At 39.7% G+C, this 15,430-nt stretch overlaps 1 protein-coding gene across 3 annotated transcripts; it reads left to right on the top strand.

The window, feature by feature from the left end:
• Positions 1 to 113: 113 nt before the first annotated feature.
• On the top strand, positions 114 to 15,412 carry patz1 (POZ/BTB and AT hook containing zinc finger 1). 3 transcript variants are annotated; one of them, XM_044172605.1, is made up of 6 exons: positions 114 to 3,089; positions 5,076 to 5,139; positions 5,257 to 5,428; positions 7,550 to 7,708; positions 10,699 to 10,911; positions 11,336 to 15,412. In XM_044172605.1, exons 1-6 carry the CDS (start codon positions 1,843 to 1,845, stop codon positions 11,812 to 11,814), a joined length of 2,334 nt encoding a protein of 777 aa, XP_044028540.1. In that variant the 5' UTR covers positions 114 to 1,842; the 3' UTR covers positions 11,815 to 15,412. The 3 variants fall into 3 exon arrangements, with proteins under 3 accessions (XP_044028540.1, XP_044028551.1, XP_044028561.1); XM_044172616.1 differs by lacking the exon at positions 7,550 to 7,708; XM_044172626.1 differs by lacking the exons at positions 7,550 to 7,708; positions 10,699 to 10,911.
• Positions 15,413 to 15,430: the final 18 nt, after the last annotated feature.

The following is a 15,430-nucleotide window of genomic DNA, read 5'->3' as shown; positions in this document are numbered from 1 at the left end:
GTTTTGTATTTCCTATATATATGTACTGCTATACTGAAAATATATAACCTCAGTGGCCTCATATACCTGAACAATATAATGCAATCCAATATAACAGCTCTGCCATAAATTCTGCCTCTGCAAAGTTTATATTTAGTTATTGAAACTGCCAGAAAGGTGTTGATTCAGCTATTTTATTGAGGTCATACTTGGTACTGTTTCACTGGATTGAATTATATTGACATAGTTTGTCCACCTCATTTACATTCATGAGGGGGGCAGAATATTACAAACGCTTCAGTAAAAGTTAGTCTCCTACAATATTGCAAACAAATGTATGGCAGAGCTGCTGTCTTAGATTGCATTAGATTGTAAAGAACAGGTGTACCTAATAAAGTGGCCCCTGACTGTAAATCTGAACTCTGTACGAACTCTGTACGAGTGACATTGAGTCTATTTTCTGCTTGATGATGGCTGTACTTGCCAGGAGAAATGCTGAAGGTTGTGTTGCAGGTTCTTTATAATCTCATCCCAAATAGTTGTTAAAAAAAACAACCATGAATTGCATATATGTAAGGATACTCAGCACTTATGGTTGTGCTGCTTGAGATATTTAACTGAAATACCTGTACAAGTCTACAGTCAATATAGAGCTAGACCAATTAAGTGGCCGGGCTGATAAATCTGTCCACTATTGCCTTGTTGCTGATATTACAGCATTATGCAAGCTAATAACTGACGAGACACGTCAGTGCAGAAGTATCAAAGAGATGTTTGAGGTCTTTGAGAAATATTGTCCACTACAACTTCAAAATGCACATCTTGGTCACAATTCTTTAATGACATTTAAGGGATACTTATTGTTTTTTTTTTTTGTTTTTTTTTTTGAAAATTGAATTTAAAAAAAGAAGGTATTTGCCTCAAAACTATCAAACAGGCTCTAGTCCAGTGTAATGGGCTGCAATGAATCTTATTGTAGGGAGGTTCATAGTGTTCAGTATTTGACACTGTCAGGGGTGTGGATTAAACTATAGTAGGTGGTGGAAGGGATTGTATTATTAAAGTTAATATTCTGCCCCTTTAATGTATATAGGAGTGGATAAATGAAGTGTCTTTAGACTTTAAGGTTTATTAATCTACAAACTGATAGAAAATGAAATGTCTTTGTTTTGTCAAAAATGCCAAACTGTTATCCATACTCTCCAAACATATAATCAACTGTTATTTCAATTATTTCTACAGATATTAGTTGATACTTTCTCTTGGTTATACTGGTGTCTAATTGCGTTTACACTTAATTTCACGGATAGCTTTTTTTTTTGTAATCAAGACAGAACTTAAGTGACTTGTACAGTATAATGCATGTGTGTCTTTAATGGGTTTACAGACTGCGCCAGTACAGAGGGAAAGGGTTTTTTCGTGTTTGTGGTCGGTTGGGGGAGGGGTTTTACAAACAGACCAGGCAGGAAGAGACCTGCGTGTTAACATTTTGGCATAAAGACATGAAGAGACCCCTGCGGTGCTGGGGCTCTAGTTAGTCCTTTAAGTGACCGCCATTGCAATGAGGGAATCGTTAAAATAAACACACATTCAGTATCAAGCCCTAGAGAAACATTTTTCACAAAAGAGCGACCCCCACCCCTCAAGAAACCAGGGTCAAAGTTCACAGGAAGCTGGGGGGCTGCCATTTTTCCCTGCTGCTATTGCTAACGTTTAACGTTAGATGCTAAAACGACGGGGAGGGGCGGTTGGCGTTGGATTTTTGTAGCTAGCTAGTATCAACTGATCGAAATCGTTACACGCAAAATCCGTCTTTTCTCCGACTGTCGTCGTTAAAAAACATTGTTATTGGATGAATTCGGCATGGAGAAGGTAGCGGAGCCGTCTTGGACTTCTTCGTACACCTACCAGGTGAGCAAGCACAGTGCGGAGATGCTACACAACCTCAATATTCAGAGGAAAGATGGAGGCAGGTTCTGCGATGTGATCTTACGCGTTGGCGAGGAGAGCTTCCCTGCTCACAAAGCTGTGTTAGCCGCGTGCAGCGAGTATTTCGAGTCGGTCTTCAGCCGCCAGACGGAGGGCGACGGCGACACCAAGGAGTTGGAGATGCACACCATCAGCCCGAAAGTTTTTAAAGACGTTTTGGACTTCGCCTACACCTCCAGGATTGTGGTGCGACTGGAGTGCTTCCCGGAGTTGATGACAGCTGCCAAGTTTCTGCTGATGCGGTCAGTCATTGAGATATGTCAGGAGGTAATCAAACAGTCCAACGTACAAATCCTCGTCCCGACCTCACGGGGAGGAGACGCCAGCCTTTTCCAGGCCACGGGGGCCACGGAGCTGGGTTTCCCGGTGGCACAGCAGGATCTGGTAAACGGAACGGCAATGCTGGTGAACGGTCAAAGCTTTGCTAACAATGCACAGATGCATGTGGATGGGAGAGAAGACGCCGCCGCCGTGTTATTGGAGGACGGCGGCGAGTCGTCCGTGCCAATGTTAGAGCCTGTCGAAGGACTGTCCGTTTCCCCATCAACGGAAATACCGGGGAACACGTTTCATCACGACGCTGGCTCCCCGGGGTCGAAAAGGAGCAGAGGAAGACCAAAGAAAGCAGGTGGGGTAGTGGAGGCTGTACACTTTAATCACAGCACCCAGAAAGACAATGGGCTGTTTCCCTGCGGGACCTGCGGCAAAGCTTTTACAGAGGCTTCCCGCTTGAAGAACCACGAAGCGCAACACGGAGCCCACTCCGGCGGTGTAAACAACGTCGGTGACAGCCTGTCAACAGCGGGCGGCATCTCTTTAATGTCTCAACCTGGTCTGGTGGAAAACGGCGTGCAGTTACACGGAGGGCTGACGCTGGATAACGGCCGCAAACGTGAGAGGACCAGGCGGCATGTCGGCTGTGACATTTGCGGTAAAGTTTTCCGCGACGTTTACCACCTGAACCGACACAAGCTCTCCCATTCCGGGGAGAAGCCGTACGCATGCCATGTGTGCGGGCTCCGGTTCAAACGCAAAGACAGGATGTCATACCATGTGCGGTCCCATGACGGGTCAGTCGGCAAACCTTATGTGTGCCAAAGCTGTGGTAAAGGTTTTTCAAGGTGAGTTGTCCTTTATTCCCCCTGACATCAGGCTATATGTCCCGTTTTGTAGAAAAACAATATTGTCACTGTACCTGAATGCGTGGGATTCCCAAATCATCCAGGACATCACAGTTTCCAGTGTTGTTTCTTCCTATGATTATAGGTGCAACTCTATGTATCTGCATATGAGATATAATAGGCTACCTGAAGGACAGTGACCGCAGGTATAAAATGAGTACTCACAAAACTGTGAAACCACAGTTTTGCAACAAAGCAAAAACTGCTGTTCCTGTTCAGAAAGCTGTTAATCAGCTTTAGAGATGCGCAGACATACACAGACACATAATGTAGTCAGATATTTTATCATCAGCAGCCTGAAGTCAAGATCTATTCCAAAAACAACGAAATTAGTTAAGATACATAAGTAGTTATTCTTGTGAGTTGGTACCAATTAACAGACAGGATGGAGTTCAAACCCTGAAGTGGGGGAGGGGGTGATTATCAGTAATTTCAGGAGGGCCACTTTATGCAAAAGTGTTGTCATACACAAACCTTTTGGTTTCTGTTAGAAAACTTGTCATCTATGTAATTTGCCTTCAACCACACAAACCAGTTTTCCAGGCTCAGTGTTCTCAGGCCCTGTTGCAAACCCACTGTCTCCACCTACTGCGCTGGAGGGTAAAATACATGCACATAATAATAAATTAAAAGAAGTCACAAGTAGTTGCATGCTAACTGCTTTAAAAAGTCAACAAATGTGATGAGGGAGGGGGTGGAAGTTCGTGACAGAGATAAAAGCACAGTTGTGGTGAAAAGATTTGCATTGATTCCCTCAGGTTTGCTACGTTCAAGAAAAAAAGTTACTGCAGAGTGTTTTTGGATTTATTATTTCAACACTTGGTAGCTGAAAGGTTACACTGCATGCCACATAATCACAACATCCACGATTTGATTCCACTATGACTGTCCAATGAAGGGGTGGTAAATAAAAAAAAAAGGAAACGTATTGGCTTCATTGTTGCACTTTGTTGTTGCACTTCATCATGTGATATAGTTGACCTGTGCTTGATTATAACACTTTTGCCCCTTTGCACACTGAGGAAGGACATCTGCCCATACATTTAAAATAGTACATTAATTTATACTTGACAATCCGAATCAGCTTTATTGGCCACAAATTTTACACATACAAGGGATTTGACTCTGGGATTAAGTTGCTGTCAGTGTTACGCACAGTTCCAAAAATAATTTACAGGAAAGATAGAAATAGACTTACAGCTAAAAACAAGGACAACAAAGCTGAACAAAGAAACATAGAACTATTATGTACATACAAGTAGGAGTGTATATATAGATATATAAAGCAACATACAATGTGTATATACAAGTCAAGTGTTGTAAACGATACAAATAGCGCAAAGAAATAAATATTGAATGGGTAATGTAATAGATTACTTTATGTACATATATAGTATATATACTGACTTTATTAATTCCATGGTATACTGACCAGGAGTAGATTTTACAGTTAATTCCCCTAAAGTAAAATACTTACTTTCACTGTATTATTTTTATTATATTTTATTGTTTTCTATTTTCTCCCTCTGATCTTTTTCAAGACGTATATAGTGACACCACACAAATGTTATGTAACGTTAAAACATTAAGACAATGCAGCTATAATTCCACGCTCACAGAGTCACACATGAACAACTAAGCATGTGGTTGGAATAGAGGTAATAATGTCACATGTTAGTTGGTTGCACGGGAAGGCCCAACATCCACCAGAGTAGTACATGCTTATGTTTTGGTTGCCACTCTTCATTAAGTAATTGAAAAAGATAAAATGAGTGTACTTCACAACAGCAGAGACATTTTCTTACAGTTTAAACGAGGAGCGCTAATGGTAAGAAAAGACATCTTTAGCTGTGTGGAATTATTTTAGAAATGAGTTATAGATGGACTTGACAAACACAAATGTTATTTTCCTTTTTTTCTTTCCAGACCAGACCACCTGAATGGACATATCAAACAGGTTCACACAACAGAGAGACCCCACAAGTGCCAGGTAACATTTAGGATCTATATATCAGAGTTACTACATTATAAAAAAACCCACTGCTAATGGTGGTTTTAAACCATAATATGTGAGAAAGGTGTTAACGTTTTGATTTCCCTATTTCAGATTTGTAATGCCTCTTTTGCTACAAGAGATCGCCTCCGGTCACACCTTGCATGCCATGAGGACAAAATCCCCTGCAAAGTTTGTGGCAAGTTTCTGCGAGCTGCCTACATGACGGACCACCTCAAGAAACACAGTGAAGGGACGCATAACTACTGTGGCATTTGCAACAAAGGTAAGTGTTTAAAATACCCCAGCATGCACCACACTGTTACAAGCTCCTCTGAAACAACTCTGTCCCATGTCCAGACAAGTATTCAGTCGGCACTGAAGTCACGGGCATTCAGAAGATAAAAACTTGCTGTAATCTGGTTTTAGTATTTGGCTGGCTCTGCTGTGTGTTCTTATGAAAATCTGGAGTTATGACCATGCTACTGCAATTAATATATTTTTCTTTTGTATATTACTATGTTTATTTGTAATGTAAAATTACAACTCTGTCCAAAACACTCCTGTACCGCTCTTTCATGAAGGTAGACAGTCATGATTGTGCCGTGACTGCAGAACCATAACTATACAGCTCCAATGTCTGAGTTGACTCGTGTGCTAAACGTTGAACCGTGATCTGGCAATGCAGTGTGTCAGCCAATCAAATATGTGCAAGTGCACATAGCAGGTAAAATACATCCTAGCATGTCTTTAATTCTACTGTTTACCTCACTAGCATTGAGAAAGAGACAATTATTGCCACTACAGGGATATAAAATCACACCTAAAAGTGCGTTTACTGACATCACGTTGCTTTGCGGCAAAAGTTAAGCCTGGTTCCACTTTTTTGCTGGGCCCCTATGTGTTGGCACATTCACTGCAGAGGTCTCATTGAAATGAATGAGGGGGCCGTCTTATTTTCTGTGTGTGTGTTTTTTACATGGTGCTAATGTCGGTCCAAGCATGACATTAGTCACCTACTGCAGCTTTTGTTCTTCAGTTTCTAAAATGGGTCGTACAATTTCTTCAAACACTGAAATGGGGTGTACAAAAGTCGCAATATGTTTGATTTAAACATTTATTTTCTGCCGAGACACAGGAGGAAGCACCCCTGACATTTCCCAAAACCTTCTTCAGAATGTGTGTTGTCCCATTTGAGTGTCATGTGCTTCCTGAGTTGATGGTGCTACTCAAATGCAATTTTGGTGCTAGTCAAACGCAATTTTTGTAAACTCAGTGCCTCTTGCTTGTGAGGGTAAAAGCTAGATTTCGATTCAAATCATTCCATCTGGACCATACACTGTGTCTTTCAGTGACAGGATGCATGGAGTTGTACAAAATATCTATAATTCTTTCCAGGGCTTGTTTGATCTGTAGACAAGATTAAATGCACATACTGAATGTGACACACATGTCTGAAAGTTGGCCTTAACCTTGTACTTAAAGTCATGGTGCTACATGCTGAAATAATTTTCAGGCTTCCTCACACTAGAGTCCTTCTCTGGCTGAACCGGTCATCATTCAGCATTTTACAGCCATTCCTTTTGTAATGATTGTGTATGATACCGTTGATTGTGGCCACTACTCCAAAATCACCTCACACCCCAGCTCTCCTCCTGGGGGCTTGGCTGCACTATGTTTTTTCATTAATTCAACCTTTATCTATAAAGGGTCCAATGAAAGTTGTGTATCCTGTTTTACCAGAGTGTGCTTTGTACACAAGACAATAAGAGCATGTTACATCTACAAAATACAAGTACAAACAACATAAAAAAGGTGAAATGTACAAAGCTGCAATGGAAATAATGGATAAAGTGGATTGAAGGGTAAAATATAAAAAAAGGCATCAAACCAGCAATAAATAAATAAAATTCAAGACAGTGGATAAATGTTGAGTCAAAACAAAATACATCAGTGGAGGCATTTTATTCATAGAAATCTTCTATCATCTCCTTCTTGAGGTAAGATAGCTGGCAAACAGAAATATAGCCTTCTTGTGTACCTGCAGATGCATCAGTTGACAATCAAAGAGTGAAACAAGGATAAAAGTACTGTGATAAGTCCTTAAAGAACATCTCTTTACAATGTGCATCACACTTTGTTTGCTTGGGACAGGAATTTTGATTTTTGTCTCTTGCCTATAATATAGTGATGCTCTTCACTGTTGAGAGATGAAATTCAAAGAGATGGATATTAATTTAACTTCCCCTCAATTAATCATTGGTGTTCCAGAGTTATTCTGGTCAAACCAATCATGGTATCTATCAACATCAAATAGCATGTCATTGTGTAACAGGACGCCCCTCCTCGTAGTCAAGGCCTTGAGTGTGTCAAACAACTGCCTTGTTCTTTGTTCTTCTGGTCTCAGGTTTCTCCACTGCGTCCTACCTTAAGGTGCATATAAAGACACATCATGGCTCTCCACTGCCCCCTTCTGCCATAATGCACACCTTCCCTGAGCCAAGGGGGGAACTGCAGATGCACAACGGCAACCCTTACCACATGGGACGCCAGTGCTCAGTGGAAGGCAAGCAGCCGCCCGCCCCATCCCAAACTTTCATGTTTCTGGATTTCATTTGCTCTGCTGCTTTTTGGAGAAACATGCTGCTGCATCTTTGTGTGTGTTTAAAACACGAGCATACATCAACCTCTGCTGCCAAGCTTTTTGCTCAAACATTTACTATTGTGCAGTTTCATGTGCTGGTTGTCTTTTTGCTGTCAGTGTCTTTTATTGAGAGGGGGCAGTGTATACAGAACCTCACTGTGGTAATTAGCTAGAGGGAAAACAGCTGGACATATTGCACACCTCCTTAAGGACATTTTCGCTAATTATTAACTACTGCAACATTTTTATTATGATCTGCAGATTAAGTAGTATGTTATTAGTCAGGTAGCCAGATAATGCCACATAAACAGCTGGAAAAGTGTTGAAAATATGTGTTGTCAGTTTCACTCACTCATGTCACTATTGCAGAAATGGCTGGAGGAAACCCTTTTATATTGTACCTATGAGCAGTGCATTTGTTCACTATAGAATAAATGCAAGCCAATAGGCAGACAACTCATTTACTCACATACATTCTATAGAATTTATCTACAGTGGAAATCATGACTTTTTCTGTAGTTTGACAAGTAAGGACGCCTGATACTATGTGCACCTATGCTACTAAACCTGTTACTTAGAGTGAAGTCTTAGCTCTTTACCAGGCTGGAAACTGGGAATATAATGCAGACAAAATTTCACTTCATATCTCCACACACAGTAATTGAACACGTAGAAGTTGTCTAGACTTCATAGTTAACTGTTCTTACTTATCATGACCATGTAAGAATTTGGAGTGCTGCGTTTGCTTTATTTATTTATTTATTTTTTGTATGTGTGTCTGTCCAGCATGGCCATGGCATCGTGTGGTTAACAGTGTCTGTTTCTGCTTGGCTGGTCCATCAGCAGTTGTTCAACAATGCACAGTGTTGCATGATCGTCCTAATGTGTACTCCATTTGCCTTGGATTGATTGAAACTCTTGTAGGTGTGCCATTTTTATGGGAGAACCAGTAGCATGGAGACAGTGCACAGTGAACCGTGAGCCACAACCACAACTGGCAAAAAATATTATGGAAGACAGTGTTTACGTCTGTTGATCATACTTGTAACTGACTTTCTGCACTTGATTGACTAATAAGACACAACACATGAGCGTAGAGCATTTGAAAAATATGCCATTTGGCCAATTACCAAACTAAGGTTGGCTATCAAAATTATTGATTATAATGAGAACTGATTTTTCTTCCAGAACTGATATAAGGTGAAACCATTTCCCACCTGGTGAATCATTAAAACTGATCATGCCCTGATCGTGCTATTAACACATATAATCCTCGATAGATATTTGCCATTATCCTTTTTTGAGCTAGAGTTATTTTTAGAAATTACAATTACAAGCCTCTTTTAAACTTAGTGGCATTATCACAAATACAAATTCATTACCACGATGATAAATTTATTTCCGGACTAGCTGGGGGAAAGCTAGGTGCTTTGGCAAGTGGAGACTTGACAAGCTTATTAGGAGTTAGTGGGTTAACAGTTTCCTTTTGAGGTGAATCCAGGCTGTTATTTTAAATCAATTTTGCCATAATGTTTGCCAGCAAGTTAGTGACAAGAACAGCATGTCACATGACGCAGTAACTCACAGATATACCTAGTCAAAATATCAAATGTCTGTAGCAAAAGAGTTTCCCCTCAGGGATCAATAAAGTATTTCTGATTCTGATTCTGAAATGACTAGTCGTGTGTGTCCTTTGGACAGCATTATTGTTTATTTGCTTGTTCAGGTTATTCTGTTATGCAAGTTTGCCTTTTATCTGCTTATTTCCAGGATGGATCAGTTTAAGAAAAACTTTGCTGAAGTTGTGAGAGTATTAGTGGACTTATATATTTCTTTTTTGATTCTCCCCGATTCTCTTCTGGTACGAGTGCCTCTAAATGAGCAGACCTCTTGTTACAGTAGTGTACATGTGTTTTTCTTCAGCACTGTGGACAACAGTTTGGATTTGTGCAAGACTGACTGTCATGTGGCAGATAGATATCATCTAAGCAGTTACCAAAGGGCTGCTGAGCATGGCTCTGAACCACAAGTTCCAATAAAGCAAATTACTGAAACAGAAAGAGACTATGAATATGTGAGTAATAACCTTTGAGTAAACACTACTAACTGAGAACTCACAGGATTTGGCAATCATTTGGTTTTAATGATTTAATTCTGAGTGACAAAGCTCATCAGATACATGAGCAGAAAAAGCAGAAAATATGATTTACCCTCGTAAATGGCCACGGCTAGAAGTGTGTACTGTCACTATATTTATTGCAGTTTGCACTGTAGTCTTCATTTAGTGTCATGCCATGTATGAGACAACAAGTTGTGTGTATGTGTGTGAACATTATACTTTGTTATACACAGTATGGGCTTTTCTCACAGGGATATTCTGACACGTTACAACAGGACGCACAGGTGTAACCAATAACATTATAACATGATAGCTCTGTTCATTTAGATGTGTCAGTGAGGCAGCAAGTGCAATAACAATGTCCTGGCATTGTTTCACCTATATTAAATGTGGTCATTTTTAATGTTTTAATGTGTTTAACAAGTCAAAATGTCCACTGTGAGAAAGGTCTGAACTCAGATGACACAGAATTTATGTAATTTTATCTGATAAAAGTAGCTTGTTAGTCAGTTATTTTGATAATTATTTACATCACAAGTCACTTAGTTCTTATTTGGTATTTGATAGAGGGGAAAAGAGGAAAAAGTTAATAAATTCAAAATCACTGACCTCTTTAGTGATGGGTCTCACTCAACATAGATTCATTCAAACTAGTAAACCTGCCTAGCTTACTTTGTTTACAGACAGCATTTCAAATACGACTGATGAAATGAAGGTAATTCTGTCCGTATGGTTTCCGCTGGCCTGTTATGTCTGCCCCCCCTTCCTGTCTCCCTGGACGGGTGTTGTGTAGACCTGTGTGCCAGTCGCCAGCTGCTTCTCACCTCGTCTGAGGCAGAGGGTCGCTTTCATGGGCTCTCTGGACACCCAGTTCTTCCCCAGCCTGGCCCTCCAGCCTTGGGCCTGCAGCCTGAGCTGCTCATGGGGAAGGCAGGTGGGGCTCCATATTTCTGGGAGTGTCGCTCTGGCGGGTTGCCTGGCTTCCCCGTCCATGGGCCTGTCGCAGGTCAGTACAGTCCAGCAGGAGTGTGGGTGGGGGCATGGTGCTAGCACTGCCCACTGATTGGATGAGCACAGCAGAATTGTCAGTGGACACTGGGCAAATGGACTGAAATATATGATTGTGTAGTTAAATGCTGTAGCCACATTTTGAAGGAATTGTTTTTTTTGTTGTTTTTTACTATATTTAGTGATTGATCTCTAAAATTAATTCTCACAATTTGTTCTACTTGTGCTTGGTGCCTTCTCACTAAAGTTCTCAAATAAAATATTTAAGTTTTTGCAGGTGCCAACCAGCTACTGGATTCAAGTTGTATTTGACAAAACCTGTTATATAATACATTTGTCCTAATTCATGCCTCCCTTTTCCCCTTTTTTTCTCTCTCTCTGTCTCACTCTCCGCCTTCCTATCCATGCTGTGTTTACCACAGACGGGCAGGAAAACACGGAGAAATGTCCTCATCTGGAATCAGAAGAATCCGATCCTTCATATGGGGAATTGTCCAACGGTGACGAGCTTAAATCTCCGCACAAACCTGACGGGCCGGAGCTTGAGATGCCCTCTTTAGCATGTAACGGAGCCTCTACGGGGGCATTGGCGTCTCCAGAGGGATCTAAAGCCAAGACGGACCCTGAGAAGAAGTTTACCTGCGGCATCTGCGGTCAGGCCTTCCGCACCAAGTCCTACCTCAACAAGCACCAGCACAGAGTTCACAAAGCCCAGAAGGCCCAGGGAGTCTCGGGGTCGGGCATACATGAGCTGGCCCCTTCCCTGACCTCTCCCTTCTCCCCTCAACAAAACATGTCTGTGCTCGAGTCATTTGGCTTTCAGATAGTCCAGTCTGCGTTTGCCTCTTCACTGGTGGATGCTGAGGCAGGTCAAAGTGGAATCGACTTTGGAGGGAAGTGACAAATTTGCTAAAGTTTTGCAAAGCCTCTCATTCTTAGGACAATGCCGGGTTGCCCACAGAAGATGCTCTGTATTTGGGAATAACTTTGCCTCAAGACTACTTTTTCTGTTTGTTACATTGCTTAATGTGTATCTGAAATTTTTGTCACAGACTGCCATACGATTCCTACTTTTTCTACTTTTTCAGAGTATGATAAGTGCGTGTACGGTGTTTAAATTTTCTTTATAAAGAAACGACATGAAGGTTTTCCTTTTATTTGATGTGGATCTGTTGAAGTTCTGTTTGGTATGCTTTCATTTGTTTTTGGCTTGTGTGTTATTGAGCTTTCTTGGCTGCACAAATGTTTCTTGACATGAGATGAATTATTTACTGCAACCTTAAAACAAGTAATTACTTATTGTCTGTTTGTGAATTCTGTATTTATGTTGTTCTCTGCGTCTTTCAAGAAGGATTTTGTTTTTCTTTAAAAACAGGGATTTAAATTGGCCTCAGTTTTGATAGCAGGTTTTCTTTGAATCTTTTTAATTATTCCAAGAAACATTCCTAACAGGCCCACGGCACGTCATGACAGATTTATTACGAGAAATTTTCTTTGGCTTCATACAGAACGCGTCAGTTTGCTGGCCACTGAAAGCTGTCAATGACCTTAATGAATAACTTTTGACAGGATTACAGTTAGGAAGAACTTTTAAAACGTATTGATAAAACTTTTAATTGTTACAGCATCCACACAAAGCTCATCTGGCATCATAAAAGTGCCATAAAAATATAATTTCAGCTAAAATAAATAAGCTACCTCACAGAAGAAAATAACACCATAGAGCTTTGTATATCATAGCAGAGTTCATTCTTGCGCTAACTTCATTAGATTTAAAGAATAAAAAGTCAGAGCAAATTCACAAATGAAAGCCAGCCACTCCTCCTGTCATTTAAATTAGAAATGCCTACAGAATGTCAGTCAAAAAAACTATTTAATAGCACCACGGCTTTCTGATGTTTAGCTTATGTTTTTCAGATCCAGGTCTTTTAAAAACGCTTATAGTCCTGTGGGTAGAACTACCTTTTTTTTTTTTTTTCATTATTTGAACAAAGCCTTTGAGGAGTGTTATGATTTACCTTTAACCTGAGCAGTAGTGAATCTTAACCAGAGAGAAGTGTTTGGTACATCGATGTGATGGCTTGAGGGATGTGCTCTAAATGAAGCCAATCTACTGGCAGCTCATTTGGATGTGAAAAGCCGTTTATCATTTTTTAATTTGATGATTTGTACAATGAAATTTTCATACGAAAAATTGAAGAAGTAAAGAGAGGAAAGCCATTATTATTATGATTGATACTGTGTACAGGAATACCTTTTTGACAATGAATTTTCCCAGGATGATTTTTTTTTTTAATTACCTGTACAATTTGTCTTGAAACATGCCTTGAGCTTGGTAGGAATGGTTTTTGTATCCCCCCTACAATCACAAGGTTTCCAATCCTTGTTTATTAGGTATTAAATCAGTCGTGTACATTAAAACAGGGACCAAGGTCAGGTATATTTTCAGTATATATTTTGAGAATTGTAGATTATATTTTATTAACTTATTCATGCCCTCTGTTTTATGTACAGTTTTTTTTATTGTCAAACGAAAATCTTGTGATATGCTCATTTTGAGCATTTTTCACTCTAAATGATGTTTAATGGAGATGTGTGGTCATGTGTGTGTTGTGCAACAGCTAGGGGGTTAGAAGAGGGAGTCGCACCCTGTTCCATCAGCCCCCAGACTGACCAAACGTAATGCAACTTTCAGAGTCAAGTAACTTTATTACTCCAGTGTTTCTTCCTCTTCATCACCTGCACTTCTTGTATTGCTCACCCACCTCCCGTCAGATTTGCTTGTGCCATTAGTAGATGACATGTCTTGTGTTTGCACTAATGGTCGCTAGGTTAAGGCACAAGCTATCCATCTGGGTGTCTTACAGTGAACATGTGTTTAATTGTTGAATACAAGACGTTACTGTGATGAAAACAAATGGTTCCTCAAATCAATACACAATGGGAACCTCACATCCACCTTTCTGCTTTGCTTTGTTTCATTTGAAATCTCGCTCCACTTCCACTGTAATGAAAATGTTTCTATGATGCTGAATTGGTTTTACATCTTAAAAAAACCCAACAGGATGTTATTGGTTAGAAGAAACTGTGTGAAGATCAATTCCCTGTAAGTAAAGTTTAATTTGGTTAAAACAGTCAAAAATCCAAATGTAGACCCTTTTGAGTTTGTTTTATATTGAGATTCAAAATAAGCAATCACTATAGTCAGTCAGGAGTTACAGAAAATTGGCGTCAAAACGCTGCTGACATTTGTGAGAAGAGATCTACGCTAAAATAATAAGCACCCAAAATAAAATCTTGTATCTTACTGACCTCTCATACGACTCACACATCAGTTGATTAACGTCTTTCTCATAGGTCAGTGTTTTTTCTTGTGTTGTATCATGATGCAAATCAAACCCATCCAACAGTGAAGGGGCTTAGCAGTGTGTGTGTGTGGTGATGGCTCTGTAAAAAAAAAAAAAAAAAAAAGTGTGTCTGTTTTTTTCTGTGTTTTCTGCTTTCTGTTTAATTATTATTTGTGAGTAGTCTGTTAAATTCAGTACATTCCTATATTATTTATGGTTATGTTGTGATTGTAACAAGTGTATATACCATTCATATACACATTCTATAAAAATATATATATATATATATATATATAAAAATATATATGAACCAACCAATATGATCAGTGTTTGTCAGTGGTGGTCCTGTACATATATAGAGCTTTCTTTCTTGTCTATCATGTGGAGGGTGTTAAGTTATGGCCATTTGATTGAGAGTGTAAACTGCATGTTCTGACATGCGAGCTGAGCTAGGGACTGAATGTCGATCACTGGTTGGTAGCAGTATTAGTTTCACTGTTCACCGTACTGTCACTCTGCTCTGGTAGCGTTCACACTGCCAGCTGCGCGATTCATGTCTTTGACCAAGGTTTTTTTTTTGGTCCTTTTTTGATCCCCTCTGCACTAGTATTTACTCCTGAAAAGGTAATAAGGGTTGTTTTGTTATCAATTATTTGAAAACAAGTGGAAGATGCTGTAATTAAATCATGTTTGAGTGTTTTTCTTCACTGGGATTTATGATTTGTTTTCACTCACGTTGGTACTCAAGTGTAAAAGATGTTTTCAAGGATTATTTGGGCCTAAATGTTTTGCTTTCTGCTTTTGGTCTGTTGCAAAGTGCCTTCCAAATACTGATTGTGCACAGCAGTGGATTAAAAAAGGTCCTCTTTTCTAAAGGTTAAGAATTGTACAGAGTGACTTGCATTGACACTTTTGTATAAAAACACACACAGAAAATGTACAATACGTTAACTTGGTATTTTATCATCGTACTCAACAAGATTGCTCTTAAAACATGTGAGCTACATGTTTTGTTATAATGTCTTTGGACATATTTCAATATAAGCATACTTTTCTATAGATATTTGTTTTTGTACTCTGTTATTGAGTCTCATCTCTCTTGTTGATACAGAGATGAGCGTCAAATAAAATGCAATTGGAAAAAGCTCCTAACTTTTCTCTTGTAATTAT

Source organism: Siniperca chuatsi, linkage group LG2, assembly GCF_020085105.1.
Source record: "Siniperca chuatsi isolate FFG_IHB_CAS linkage group LG2, ASM2008510v1, whole genome shotgun sequence".
NCBI lineage: Eukaryota > Metazoa > Chordata > Actinopteri > Centrarchiformes > Sinipercidae > Siniperca > Siniperca chuatsi.
This window is presented reverse-complemented; position numbering and strand designations above follow the sequence as displayed.

What these genes read in the sequence shown, in the direction of transcription:
- patz1 (XM_044172605.1), top strand. Translation starts at nt 1,843, where the DNA reads ATGGAGAAGGTAGCGGAGCCGTCTTGGACTTCTTCGTACACCTACCAG. An exon ending in TGTGGTAAAGGTTTTTCAAG is followed by an intron (nt 3,090 to 5,075) that starts GTGAGTTGTCCT and finishes TTTTCTTTCCAG; the next exon opens with ACCAGACCACCTGAATGGAC. An exon ending in AGAGACCCCACAAGTGCCAG is followed by an intron (nt 5,140 to 5,256) that starts GTAACATTTAGG and finishes TCCCTATTTCAG; the next exon opens with ATTTGTAATGCCTCTTTTGC.